Source organism: Hippocampus bargibanti, linkage group LG04 (genome assembly GCF_051943395.1).
Source record: "Hippocampus bargibanti isolate YZ-2025 linkage group LG04, ASM5194339v1, whole genome shotgun sequence".
NCBI lineage: Eukaryota > Metazoa > Chordata > Actinopteri > Syngnathiformes > Syngnathidae > Hippocampus > Hippocampus bargibanti.
This window is the reverse complement of record NC_142737.1, coordinates 286,972-300,979: the sequence shown is the minus strand read 5'-3', so window position 1 is coordinate 300,979 and position 14,008 is coordinate 286,972. Positions and strand designations below refer to the sequence as shown.

Here is a 14,008-nt window from a genome sequence, read left to right as displayed (position 1 = left end):
TGAAGTTCAGAAGTCAAGGTATATATATTTTTTCCAGCTAATTCCCCGTTCTTGTCTTGGTCAAAGGTGATTTCAGATGTCCGCCGGCAGCCTTACGTCATGGCCTGGTAGATGGGCTCGACGCCGTATCGGACGGCAAACTCATCCACCACTTCCTGCTGCACCTCGTCAAAATAAACCTTCCAGGCATCGTCGCCCTGAGCCGCCGGGAAGTTGACGGTGCCGCCGCCGCCGCCGTCCACGTTGGTCACCAGGTGGAAAATGTTCTAGCGGAGCGAGCGCAGCACAATTGGGTGTTTGCTCCGGTTTCCGCCGAGCGAGGCGAACCGGAGCGGCCTCGCCCTTACCTGGTGGAGGCAGGTGTACTGCACGTGGTAGGGGGCCACCTTTTCCTCACCTTCGACCTCCACGCTGATTTGAAGGCGAACGGCGCCCGAAACGGCCGACTTGTCAGTTCGCTTTTCTGTCAAAAAGACATTTTTTTGTGGGTCTCCTCAAGCACCATTTTATTTGTGGTTCAAGTCCACGGAAGCGAGTAAAAAGGTCTAAAAAAGTCAATGTTACAAAGTCAAATGAACCCAAAATAACTCTTCAGACTTCTTGGGTCTATTATCCGCATTTTTTTGGTGGGTCTACTTTTTTGGGTCTGTTTTTTTTGGGCTGAAATCGACGAAAGCGACTGAAAAGTCTAAAAAAGTCGATGTTACAAAGTGAAATGAACCCAAAATAACTTCTTGGGGTTTTTTTTTTGTGGCTCAAATGGACGGAAGCGAATGAGCTCGCTGGTACTTTAGGGCAAAAAGCACACATCGAGCGAGTTGCCAAAACATGGCCGACGTCACGAATCCAGCCACATCAGGCCATCATCACGTGCGTGCAAACAAAAGCTGCGGAGTTGCTGATCCGTACCCAAGTTGTACCAGACGTCCATCTCGCCGCTGAGCGTGCGGACTTCGATGATGCTCTGACCCAGGAAGTCATCCGACTCCCTCTTCAGCTTCTGCTTCACGCGTGACTTGATGTCGTCGTCGTCCTCGTCCCACACGCGAAGTTTCACCCGCTCCGACGAGTTGTGGCACTGACTACAACAAATGGCGGAAAGTTCCACAAGAAAGGCAAAAAAGAAAACCCTCTGCACCCTGCCCACCACCTTCTCCAGCGAGTCCCCTCAGCAATTGATTGTGATCCAGTTTGTGGTTTCACTGGTCTGTACCATGTCACAAGATGGGTAAAGGCTGGCTGGCTATTTATTAGCTGGCTAGCTCGTTAGCTGCCTGTCTATTAGCTAGCTAGTTGGTCGGCTATCTATTAGTTATTCATCCTGCTGACTGGCTATCTATTAGCCGGCTATCTATTAGCTAGCTAGCTGGATATCTGTTGGCTATCTGTTAGCTAGCTAGCAAGCTAGCTGGCTGGCTGGATATCTGTTGGCTATCTGTTAGCTAGCTAGCGAGCTAGCACGTTTTTTATTTGAGTTATTCCGGGTAGAGTGAACGCTGGCGCGTCTGGCTGCCGCTGCTCACCCACAGAAACACGTTTCTTTCAACTTACAAGGTGAAGTTCTCCTCCCAGACGGGGTTCAAGTTGCCATAGATGGTTTTGGTCCTCTTCTTGGTCTTGCCCACTTGGATGGTGACGTACGGGTCGCTGGAACCGCTTCGGTCCTTGGCCTGGAGTCCCTGTGCGCTTACAACTAATGCACCAGGGGGGGGGGGGGGGGCGGAACGGATTGCATAATTACTTAGCAATACAGCTATTTAGCTCTGTGCTATCTATTAGCGACCTGTCTAATAGCTATCTAGCTAGCTAGATAGATAGAGACCTTGTACAACCTTCTATGATTATTTAGCTATTTCCTACCTTTCCTATCTATTAGCTAGCTAGCTACCTATCGAGCTAGATCTATCTATTAGCTAGCAAGCTATCTATTAGCTAGCTAGCGATCTAGCTAGCTAGAAACCTTGTGTAAACTTGTACGACTCTTTAGTTATATAGCTATCAGATATCTATTAGCTAGTGATGTATTAGCTAGCGAGCTATGTATTAGGTATCTATTAGCTAGCCAGCTATTTAGCTAGCTAGCGACCTTGTGCAACCTCTAGCTATATATCTATCTCGCTATTAACTATCCATCAGCTAGCTAGCTATTAGCGATCTACCTAGCTAGCGACCTTGTGCAACCTTGTATGACTATTTAGCTATCTAGCTATTAGCTTGCTGTTCACCCACAGAAAACTGATCCTGTGACTGTAAAGTGACCTTGAGAGTTTTGAAAGGCGCTTCTAGATGAAATGTTTATTTTATTATTATTATTCATATTTTAGCTTGACTCGAGCACCGAAGAAACTGTCGGCACGAGGAAGAGGAAAAAAAACCAAGAATCCGATTGACGCTTGCGCCTCGGATGGAGCACGGAGACAAGGTGTGACAGTTTCCACGGCAACAACCGCTGCCACCGCATTCTGCCACGTGGTAACCGTGGCAGCCCGGATGCGAGGGAGGCGGCTTGGAATTAAAGTGGGCTCGCTTGACAGTCAAAGCTGGCTTTTTGACCATAATCCGTTCCAGAGACCTGTTTGAAAATTGATTTGTTCAAAAACCAAAACAACACTTCCCATTATCATCAATGTCAAACCCGCAAAATTTTAGGTTGAAAACCAGATTGGTTGAGAACCGAGACGTACGAAAAAAGCACATTGACTGTACAGTGATACCTCAGCTTACGAACTTCCCAGAAAGTGTGCGTATGGAGAAAAGTTTGTCTTCCAAACATTTATTTCTCATAAGAAACCATTAAAATGAGAATAATCTGTTCCCAGGTTCCCATAAAACATCATTTTCTACGAAATAAGCCTTAAAACTACACAAAAAACAGTGATACCTCAGTTTACGAACTTAATTGGCTCCCAGAAAGTGTGTGTAAGGTGAAAAGTTTGTCTTCCAAACATTTATTTCTCATAAGAAACCATTAAAATGAGAATAATCTGTTCCCAGGTCCCCATAAGACGTCGTTTTCTACGAAATAAGCCTTAAAACTAGACAAAAATAGACCTTTTTAACGTAGAATAAATGTGCCGTTGTGTTGTAATGAAAGAAATAAACGGTACTGTATAATAAAGTTATTTGATTGACCTTTGTGACGGTCGTTGATGACGGTTTAGGTGGGGTTAGGGGGCGGGACTTGGAGAACATACCGTTGATGGTGATCTTGGCCGACCACTTGGAGGTCCCGTCGAGGATGTTCTGCTTGATGTTCTTCATGTGCTGGCCGTGGAGCGTCCTGGACACGTCGAAGACTCTGCGGATCTCCTCGAAGATCTCCGGTTTGTTCCTCTCGCGGATCTTCATCCTGTCCTTCATGGCCGTGATGATGTGATGCGTCCGGTCCTCCGCTCCGCTTTTGGAACTCTTCTCGGCGGCTCCTGAGAAGACGGACGGCGGCGGCGGCGGGTTACGAGAGGTCGGCGCGAACCCCCCGGATGGGATTCCGCTTGAGAGGAGGCGGTTTCCACTGACGCTGCAGGCAGTCGGCGTTGAGCAGCTCCCGGCATTTGTCGTGGACTTTGACGCCGCACTCGGCGCAGCGCAGGCCCTGCCGGGCGACGCCCCAAAGCAAGCCTTCGCACTCGTGGCAGTAGGTGGGCGCGGTGGCCGTCCACGCCTCAAAGTGGTGCGGCGCGGTGCAGGACAGCGGGTACAGCAGAGCCTGAAGGCTTTTCTTGTACACGTGCTTTTTCTGGCGGCAAAGAAATCGGAGGCGGGGCTTGCCGCAATCCAAACGAAACAAGCGGACTCACCAGCTCTTGGTCGTTGAGGGAAGTCCGCGCGGCCAACGTGTGGCACAGGCCGGCCTTCCTGGACTGGATCGCGGTCTGCGACGCAAGGTGGCAAAGTTAGGGCCCGTGGCGTCATTTTCTTCGGCCCGCCAAAGCAAAACCGATGCCTCGCGTGAACAAAATGGCATTGGGATGGGGGGGGGGTGACGGGCCGTGATTGCCGTGGCTTTCGGACAACATTTTTCAACCGGCAAAATATTGCAGACGACAGTGCCAGGGTGGACTAAATACAGTAAAGTCTCGTTATATCGATATCGGATATATCGATAGTCCCGGTTATAGCGACATTTTTTCCGACTCCCTTGAATATCGATATAACGAGACTTTACTGTAAATAAATAAATAAATAAATGTAAACATAAATACATTGGTACGCAAATAAATAAATAAAATACAGACTAACACCCAAATAGATAAATGCACAAATCAATGCATGAATAAATAAACAAATACATAAATAAATACACAAACAAAAACATGAATAAAAAGGCTAACGCACAAATAAATAAATGTGCAAAAAAAGTACATAAAAAAAAATAATAATAAAATAAAATACAATAATATAAAAATAAAAAAATAAAAAAATAAAAAATTAAGAAAAATAAATAAAAATAAATACAAACTAAACTAAAAATAAATACAAATAAATAAATAAATAAGGTGTTACAAAAACAGGAAGCAGTGAATATAGAGGGACAGGAAGCAATCTTGATTTTTTTTTTTTTTTTTTTTTTGGGGGGGGGGGGGGGGGGGGGGATCATCTCACAAGGAATGACTTGAAAAATGGCCAAATTGCCAGTGCATTTTTGTTCCAACAGTTGAGCAATCTCTGTGGAGATGAGAGCAAGGACTCCCTGTCAGGATATTGTCATTTCATTTGCTTTGCCACAAGCGTAGCGCGAGAGAGAGCAAAGGTGTGGGCAACTCCACGCCGAACATGTCCAAAAAGGTGCCATCTCATCCCACATCATTCAATGCACGAGTTGTGCTCGCGCGATTTACTCACCATTGCCTGGAAGCAAGAGGAGGAGGAGGAGGAAGAAAAGCAAAGGTTACACATCAGCAAGTGGCATCAAAAACATGCCCGATGGCTGCTTTTTTTTTGACCGCATTTGATGCACATTTGGCAAAATAAACACTCCTACAACCGCCTCACACTTTTTGCTGCTTTTTTTGAGGGACACTTGCAATCATTATTTTGTACTGTTATTAATTTTATCTATCTATCTATCTCTAGATATTAACTTTATCTATCAGTAAAGTCTCATTATAGCGATATGGGTTATATCGATAGTACTGCTTATTACGATACTATTTCTATGAACGCAAGGAGAAAATTACATGGGCGCAGGATCGGATATATCCATAGTCCGGTTATATCGATACTTTTTCCGACTCCAGAGAATATCGATATAACGACACTTTACTGTATATATGTTTTCTTGTTTTGTTTTTTTTTGTAACAGTGAGAGAAATAAGCTAAGTGCGGCATTTTGTGGCTAAAAAAACAGGTTTGAACTCACCACTTGACTAACGAGGGGAATGGGCCTCCGCCTCTGGAGGTCCGGCGTGCTGTCAATGCCAAACATTGCCTTTTCGCTACACACCAAAAGACAAATGCACACCTCCATATTGAACAAAAAATGGCTTGTAGTCTTCGATATCCCCGATCAGATACGACGAGGCGTTCACTGACCCGGGCTTGGCCCACGCGTTCCTGCCGGGGTCGCCATTTTGGCTCTGAAAACACAAAATGGAAGCCACGTCAGGCATTTGGAGGCGGGATGGGAGGCACCGGGCGGAGCATGCAAATGGAAGCGGCTCAGGATTGAGGCGGCTCGGTTGACTTTCAGCTCGGCATGCTGCGCTCGCGTGGTTTTAAGGTACGTTGCCTTTAAATGACAAGAAATGGCCAAAATAAGGCCCAAAATGGCCGCTTCAAATCATCATGCTTTACTTCCTGTTTACTTTCTCACTGAAAGCGATCATTGCTTCTTATTTGCTTTTTCCACTTCCAGAATGTTCAAAAAAACAAACAAACAAAAAAAACATTTTTATTTAATTTACTGAACAAAATGGACGAACGTTCGGGCGACATGATGAAACCGTCGGGATGCAAGCAGGGGGAAGCCATCAAAGAAACATTCCGTCAAATTACACATGAACAAGATCTTGCGGGCGGTCACGTTAGTAATGTCGGGAGACGGGCAAAAAAACAAAACACACGGTCACAAAACCTGAGTTCCGTCTTGGCTTCCACCTGCAAGACAGCACAAGGCAGAGAGAAACGTGTCAAACATGTGCTGAAGCTAACGCGCTAACATGGCCGCCAGGGCGAGGAAAAAAAAAAAAATCATCCAAATCTCTCTCTCTCTCTCTCTTTATATATATATATATCTATCTATCTCCCCCACCGTTAGCGGAGAGATAATTCATCTTTTCTAATTCAGCAAATGGCCACCGCAGCTGAAGAAGCAGGCCAGCGATTGGCAGGCGATGGATGACCTTCGTAGGAGGTGGACAACATCTTGGCAAGAGCGCAGGCGCCAAATTGACATTAGCGCTCAGCCTTTCATGGCCGCACTCCACAAACGGGCTTTGAAATCTCAGAAAAGAGCCGCAAGGAAAGAATTTCAGCAAAAAATGTGCCTGCAAGCAAGTCTTCCACCATTTGGCACAATTGGGACATCATAACGAGGCCAAGAATACCCCGCTAAACCACTGGTGTCAAAGTCAAGGCCCGTGGGCCAAATCTGGACCACCACGTGATTTTATTCGGCCCGCAGTAGCAAATCAGACTTGTGACATTCCATGCTCATCTGTCGAGCTAGTTAGATAGCGATCAAGCTAGCTAGGTATTTTTCTATTCAGATAGCTGGCTAATCCCTTATTTCACAGGTGTCAAAGTCACGGCCCGGGGGCAAAATCTGGCCCGCCGCATCATTTTATTGAGCCAGCGACAGCAAATCCAACTGGTGAAATTCCATGCTCATCTATCGAGCTAGCTAGCCAGCTATTTTTATTTTCAGCTAGCCTGCTAATCCCTTGCCTAAACTGATATTCAGATTTTCAGAGGTGTCATCCCTTTGGGCTAGTTTTACAGACTTGGATTTTGGTAGCATGTTAGCTTCTTTGTTCTGATTTCCAGTTGAGGACTACCTGCTTCAAAGCCCTCCTGAGATGAGGTGGACAGACTGGATACATTGCGCCTCCTCTCCCGTTTCTCCTGGAGGATCTGCCGGAAAGTCCTGACGCATTTTAGCTCGCGTTGGTCCGTCCGTTTCAGGTTTTGATCCACGGCTTGGAGGCCTGATTTGACGTCCACGGTTTCTCCTTGCTCCGCTAGCTCAGCGACCGACAAGGATTCAGTGGCGGCGCCTTGAGACGGATGACTTTTGGTGTTTTTCTGCCGAGTCCAATCCTCAGGAACGGCTCCATGATCTGGTTTCGTGGTGGACACGGACTCGGGGTAGGCCGCTAGCTGCAAACTTGGGTAATGCTGGCTGGTGGCTCCAAAATTTTCAGCCTCTTCTAATGGAATGTTTTGGCTCACAAGATCCCAGCTAAAAGATTTTGGAGGCATGTCGGAAAGTGTGGATACGTCAAAGTCCGTAGTGTCTCCCAGATCCCGGTCGTCGGGGACCTCAACTTTCCGCAGAGCCCCACGCAAAGCAGAACTAAAGTCAGAAACCGCTCGACTTATGCGCCTGACGTTGAAACTCGAGCGGGGATCTTCCCAACCAGGTTCCCGGAGACTCTTTTCAGTCTCTGGCACAAAGGGTCTCTCCTGTGAGATCCACGTCCCTCCTGTGGAGTCTTCATACGGCAAATAAGTCCCATAATGGCTTTGACCCTGATTGTACGATTGTTCATCATCAAACCCATTGGAGTATCCGTAAGGCCCGTCAAAAGAGTGGTAACCGGAACTCTTTGGGTAGGGACATTCCGTGTTGGAATCTCCAAGGTTTGTCCGAAATCCCGGTTGGGATTTTGATCTTCGTTTTTGCCAGTCCTCCCGCCGTGAAGACCTTGCGGATGCCGTGTTGGAGTAAGTTTGCCGGGCGAACTCGTGATGACAACCAAGCACTTTGTAAGAAGAAGCCTCCGACTTTTGATCATGCAGGTAGGAAGGTCCCCTGTTCCAAAGACGCTCACCGGCAGTTTCCTGCGGTGGTGTCGCCCAGTGATCTTTGGCGTGATCGGTCACCGCCTCCAAATCCGACTCAGATTTTGAGTTTTGAGAAGAACAGGAAGTGGTGGTGCTCAAGCAGTCTTGTCCAAAGCTCAGCTTTCTGGCTAACACCCCTCCTGGAAGGTCCGAGCTGAGGTCCGAAGTATCCTCAAGTTCTTCAGGGTCCAGATGATTGAGTGCTCCTGCAATTGATGGTACGGAGTAGTCTTTCCCCCTCGGCCGTCGCAATTCCACTTTGCGAACGTCGGGTAAACGGTTGGACTTTGGCGCGGCGCTTCCCGCATAAGTCGGTCTCCTGCCAGCAGAGGGCCTATCCGTGCACCCCGCCTCCGACCAGGTCCCGACCCGTGCCACTTGAACGGCCTCCCCCTTCCCACTGGAGCGCATACCCTCAATTTCCAGCAAAACAGCATCCACGCAGGACGACACCTCTTCCACGGAGCCCTTCACCGAGGTGAGGTAATCCCTGAGGTCTGAGATCTCCTCCTGGATCTTGTTGATCCCCCTCAGCTCTTTGAGAATGTGATCAATGATGGCACTTGAGTCCTCCTCACCCAGACGCCCGTCCTCCTTCCGGGGGGCCGATGGTCCTGGGGATGGTCCTGGGAGAGGCGTGCTGAGGTCATAATCCAAGGTGTCCCCGGCAGAGTAAGGTCTCTTTGGTCGAGAGACTGAGATACCGTTCTGGTCCGGTCCGGCGGAACCGGAAAGGAGGGTCGCAGTGGGCGGCAGCTCCGGAGACAACGGGAGCAAACCCTCGAAGGAGATCCGCTTCCGATTGGCGTGGGGTTTGCCGCTTTTGCGCCGCAGAGTGCAAGGTACACGCAAACACCCTTCCCGAGTCATCTGGACGTCACCTGCACGCGGTGGTCCCGCGTGTCCTTTTGACACGATGGCCCGAGAGCCGGCTTCATCCCTCGCTGGTGTTTTTGGATAGAGCTGCCTGTGATCCTTCGGACACCTTTCCTGATCCTCTTCCTCCTCGTAATCCTGCTGGGAATCAGGCACGTGGTGATCCACGGACCCTTGAAGCAGACGGTGGATTTTGCCCCGGATGACCAGGGCTACCTTGGGGTTAGGGGCTCGTTTCTTAGTCTTTGGGGGCACGCTGGCTCCATGTGGCCCACCGGAGCGATTCCTGGAGAACATGTTCCTTACGGTTTTTCCTCAAAAGCGGGGGGTGGGGGGGGGGAACCATTTTACTGCTACTTAATCCTGCAGGAGCTATGCTCTACATCTCCAAAGGTCACGATGATGTAACTGGGCTGGGAAAAAAATTACACAGTGAATATTTTGTGAGCATTTTCATATTTGTATCATCGTGTCAAAGATTGGAGAGTATTTTGGATGTCAAGACTTTAACAAAACGAACAAGAAGGAGCGAGACATTTGAGGAACAAAGCTGAATTTCCTTGAAAGGACAACAGACACCATTTTTCTGTTTCCTAACTGACCCCAGAAAAACGTTTTGTAGCGTCTAAAATGCCCAAAACACGCAGGCTGATATTTTGAGTCCAATGCAAAACAGCAATCAAAATGACTTCAAGTGTCCCAAAACTGCCACAAAATGAGCTCGGAAAATGGGGAGATTCAGAAAGTCCCGCCCCCTTGTTGGTGACGTCACAAACTGCCTTGCTCCAGAATCAAAACAATGGCTTCATAGAGTTCAGATTCGGAAACAGATCCTTTCTTGTTACTCATCCAGTTATGAATATGATTCAAATAGTTCTGAAGAGGAAAGCATACATGTTTGACATCGATTAAAAAAGCCTTCCGTATCAATTTCAGCCAAATCTTTCATTTATAAGCGCTAATAGATAGCCAGATAGACATTTAGCTAATGAGCAAGATAGCCATATAGCTAATAAATACCCAGCTACATAACTAGCTAGATAGCCAGATAGCTAATAGATAGCAAATGGATTGCAAATAGATAGCCAGCTAGGTAGCTAGCTAATATATAGCAAATAGCTAGGTAGCTAGCCAGATAGCAAAGGAAAAGGCTGCGTCCACCTGGTTCTCGGCACCTTGACTAGTATCCGGTCCGCAGACCGGAAGCACACGGTCGGGGTGGAGGATTTTAACCCCCCACCCCGCTACCGACCCCCCCAGATACAGACATGGAAATCATTCGGCCAACTGGCGTTTCAATTGCGGTTTTGAGCGACAACCGTGGCGCCCGCTTTTGACACGTAGCTTCATTACTAGCCTGTTAGCCTGTCACGCTCTCGTCACCTTTCTGTTTCTTAATGTACCAAAATGATACTTGGGTGAAGGTGGAAAGTTCGGGGGTGGGGGGGGGGCAACGTTTTGACACTCTAACGGATCACAACTGACACGCCTCCTTCCATAGACGTTATTGATCATCACTAAACGGCGCAATTTGCACTTGCCGAGACGATCAATGGGGGGCGCGGTGTGGGGGGGCATCAATCAGCCGTTGAAGGCAATAAAGAAAAGAGCGCCAATGAAAGCAGAGGAAAAAAAACTTCCTCCCCTCACCTTCAATAGAGACAAAAACAGACGCCGGTGACAACATTGCGAGCAAGCGCATACGGTGATACCTCGGCTTTCCACACCCCGTTTGAGTGCAGACATGGTTTGTTATCGAGTGGAGTACTTTTGCTATTTTGGGAGCAGAAAAGACCCCACCGCAGCCTAGTGTTAAGCCGAAGAGGGCACAAAAGAAAAAGACGGTCGAGCAGGAGAAGGACATCATTGAAATTCAACCAACGAGGTGTGCGTTTGTGTGCTTTCGCGTCCCATTACCAGTATGCTAAGTCGTATGCTAAGTCGACCATTGCTACGGATGGCTAAGGGTGTTGTGTAAGCAACAGTGTCAGGCAATACAAGAGGTTAAAAACTTCTGTTCATTCTCATGTTTAATGGTTTCCTATGGGAAATTAATGTTTGGAAGACACACTTTTCACCTTTAGCCTGAAAAGGTCCAGGAACCTTTGAAGTTCCAGGAACTTTGGGTGAAATGGACCCTTCAAGCGGCTTTTGAGTCTTTTCATCTCTTTTTGGATTCAGCGACAGGTCTAAGCCCCGCCCCTCAGAGCTGACTTTCTGTCTGACTTGACGGCTGGGAATCGAACCGCCGGGCCATCCGTTGCGAGCTGCAAATGCGCCGCGTGCCGGAGATCCCGCTCTGCTGCTTAGTGACGGATTGGCGAGCGGGTGAAAGTGCAGCGCGATTGGTTAAAAATAGAAGGCGCTGCGACAAGGTATCAGGGAGGGTCCCCGTAAGGTTCCTCAAATGTCTCCTCCTCTTCAAAGGTCTTGAATGAAAGGTCGGCGTGCACTTACCCAGCAGCGTGAAGATCGGCACCCGCCGGAGAAATCCTCCAAAGTGGATTTTCGGCCATGTTTCCAGGGGGCTGTCAATCAAATGCCTTCCCAATGCTTTGGATGTCCAAGTGGGATCACGGCCAGACCTCCATCTTTGTCCTTCCTTCCTCATCTGTCCCCTCCTTATCACTGATGGAGATGCTCAGTACTCGCACTGGAGCGCTCTCTCTCTCTCTCTGCCCCCCCCGATACTTCCATTTTCCGGGGGGGGGGGTGCGTGTCCATGGCGCAAGTAGGCGTCAAATTGCCGCGGTGTCATCCACGAAACGGGAATTTCATCCAGATTGGAAATGATTCCAGAAAACCAAGGTAAGCCAAAACAGAAAGAAATGGAGCGCGATCAATCAAAGAAGAAGAAAACCAAAGTGCTCAAAGTCAGATTGATGCTGCAGGTTTGATGGCCGAGCCTCGGCCATCCTAACAGAAGGAATCCATCCAAAGGACTTATTGAGCACTCAGCCGTGCACTGCCGACGTCTGCCAACAAAAGTCGGAAAAAAAACTTGGATGTAATGGCTTGTCCCTGGAAGCCCCCCCCCCACCCAGCCGACCGACCGCACCCCTGCAACACTGCACCACCGCCCGCGCACCTTCTACCCGCCCGCCTTCCTCTTTTCTCAAAGTTATTCCCCAAATGAGTCAAGACCACCTCTCCTGTCAAACGCAAAACAAACAAAAAAAAAAGGACGGGAGAGAAAAGGATCTATTTCAAGATCACCTTCAAGTCATTGACTGCCAGACAATGTGCAAAAATGGCTCCATTCAAGTGCCAGGGCTTTTGCCATTGCGGTTATTGATTGATTGATTGATTTATCATTGTATGACTTTGTCTATGTTTATATTTATTGATGTTGTTATTTGTTCATTTATATATTTTTGTATTTATTTACTGATGTATTTTTTAAACAGAGTAAACGACTACTTTTATTCACATCCTATGAACTTACCCCAGTGCCAGGGTTTTTGTCATTGTCCCTCAAATTCCAGAACCCACAGAAGATTGACTTTTCGCCTGGAACTCGCCATTCCTTTATGTGACGCATAAAAATCATCAATAAAACCCGGAAATCGCTGCTTGAAAATCTGGAACGATCCCGATCACGATAGGGCAATTTGGTTTGCAATTGATCCTTTGACCATCCGACAAATGATTTGCACGACGACGACGACGACGACGACCCACCACCAAGCGGCATTCAGGTATGAAACCATCCGCAAAATGGCAATGCGACAATCGCCATTGACCCCGAGAGCGAACGTGCGGAAATCGCAGGCAAAAAAACCAACCGAGCCGCAACAAAGAAAAAACGGGATGAAAGCCAACTGGGGTGGAGGAACGGGAAGAAGGGATAGCGCCAGTGGTCCTACCAGGAGGAGATTGGCCCTGACTCGGGAGTACGCCTTGAGCCAGCGGATCGTTGAAGGACAACATTGAGGAAGATGGTCCGGCGACACCCTGATCGGGAAGAAAAGAAAGTGAACGATTTGGATCCATACTGTACACCAGGATAGCATCCTTATTTAACGCCATGCTAACATATCAATACGTTAGCATGACAAGTAACAATCCCATACAATCGACAACAGTACAATGATAACAGCAGTGTGTGTAAGGCCAAAAGTTTGTCTTCCAAACATTTATTTCCCATAACAAACCATTAAAATGAGAAGAATCCGTTCCCAGATCCCCATAAAACAAGCCTTAAAACTACACAAAATATACCTTATTTTATAAATAAAGTAAATAATTAAAGAAATAAACTGTACGGTATAATAAATTTATTGACCTTTCTGATGGTAGGTCTGTGTAAGCTCTCAGTGGTACAGGAGTGGTCCATCGATGAAAAGGTTTCTTGACCCGTCATCTGTATTTCTTTGAAGGTGTCGGACGTTTCGCTTCTTATCCAAGAAGCTTAGTCAGCAAATCAGTTAGTTTGCTGACAAAGTTCCTTGGATAAGAAGCAAAACGTCCGACACCTTCAAAGAAATACAGATGACGTCTGAAGAAACCTTTTCATCGATTTCTGATGGTAGTTGTCAATGGATGAAGAACTTCCAGGTTGGCTTTTGATATTATCCGAGTGAAGTTGCCGCGCTTTCTCGGCGATATTACCCCCACTCACACGGTCCCCTGCGAGCTGCTTTTCGTTCATCTAAATCAACAGAGGTTTTTCAACCTCTTCTATTGCCTGAGACCGTTGCTTAGACAACACCGACAACACCCTTAGCCACACATGGCAATTGTCAACTTAGCATACTGGTACTGGGACGCCAAGTCACACAAACGCACACCTCGTTGGTGTTTTTCCATGATCTTCTTCTGCTCGACCGTCATTTTCTTGAAAGATCTTCTTAATCATAACAGTAGCCTGTGGTGCGGTCTTTTTTGGTGACAAAATAGCAAAAGTACTACACTTGATCGATGAGAAGGTTTCTTCAGCCATCATATGTACTTTTTTTGGAGGTTTCGGACGTTTCGCCTCCTATCCGTCCGAAACCTTCCAAAAAAAGTACAGATGGCTGAAGAAACCTTCCCATCGATGGACCACGCCTGTACGACTGAGAGCTTAAATAGACGTACTACACTTGATAACAAACCCCGTCCGCACTCAAAGAAAGGGGGGGACGAA

At 47.5% G+C, this 14,008-nt stretch overlaps 1 protein-coding gene across 21 annotated transcripts in view; it reads right to left on the bottom strand.

Moving 5' to 3' along the window:
• The window catches only part of LOC148898573 (protein unc-13 homolog B-like), a 65,810-nt gene that overhangs the window by 19,792 nt on the left and 32,010 nt on the right, over nucleotides 1-14,008 (bottom strand). For 19 of the 21 annotated variants that reach the window (XR_016114607.1, XR_016114608.1, XM_088993290.1 and 16 more), the window contains 10 exons: nucleotides 12,747-12,834; nucleotides 5,533-5,576; nucleotides 5,360-5,435; nucleotides 3,798-3,872; nucleotides 3,517-3,736; nucleotides 3,195-3,422; nucleotides 1,552-1,693; nucleotides 910-1,082; nucleotides 348-463; nucleotides 97-266 (listed from right to left, as the gene is read on the bottom strand). Coding sequence is in view for 19 of the 21 variants with exons in the window: in XM_088993290.1 (XP_088849416.1) it covers nucleotides 97-266; nucleotides 348-463; nucleotides 910-1,082; nucleotides 1,552-1,693; nucleotides 3,195-3,422; nucleotides 3,517-3,736; nucleotides 3,798-3,872; nucleotides 5,360-5,435; nucleotides 5,533-5,576; nucleotides 12,747-12,834 (1,332 nt within the window). In the remaining 2 variants the exon portion in view is untranslated. Of the gene's footprint in view, nucleotides 1-96; nucleotides 267-347; nucleotides 464-909; nucleotides 1,083-1,551; nucleotides 1,694-3,194; nucleotides 3,423-3,516; nucleotides 3,737-3,797; nucleotides 3,873-5,359; nucleotides 5,436-5,532; nucleotides 5,577-6,073; nucleotides 6,097-6,995; nucleotides 8,167-11,337; nucleotides 11,355-12,746; nucleotides 12,835-14,008 lie in introns of those variants that run through there. The other 2 variants (XM_088993285.1, XM_088993294.1) reach the window with 2 other exon arrangements.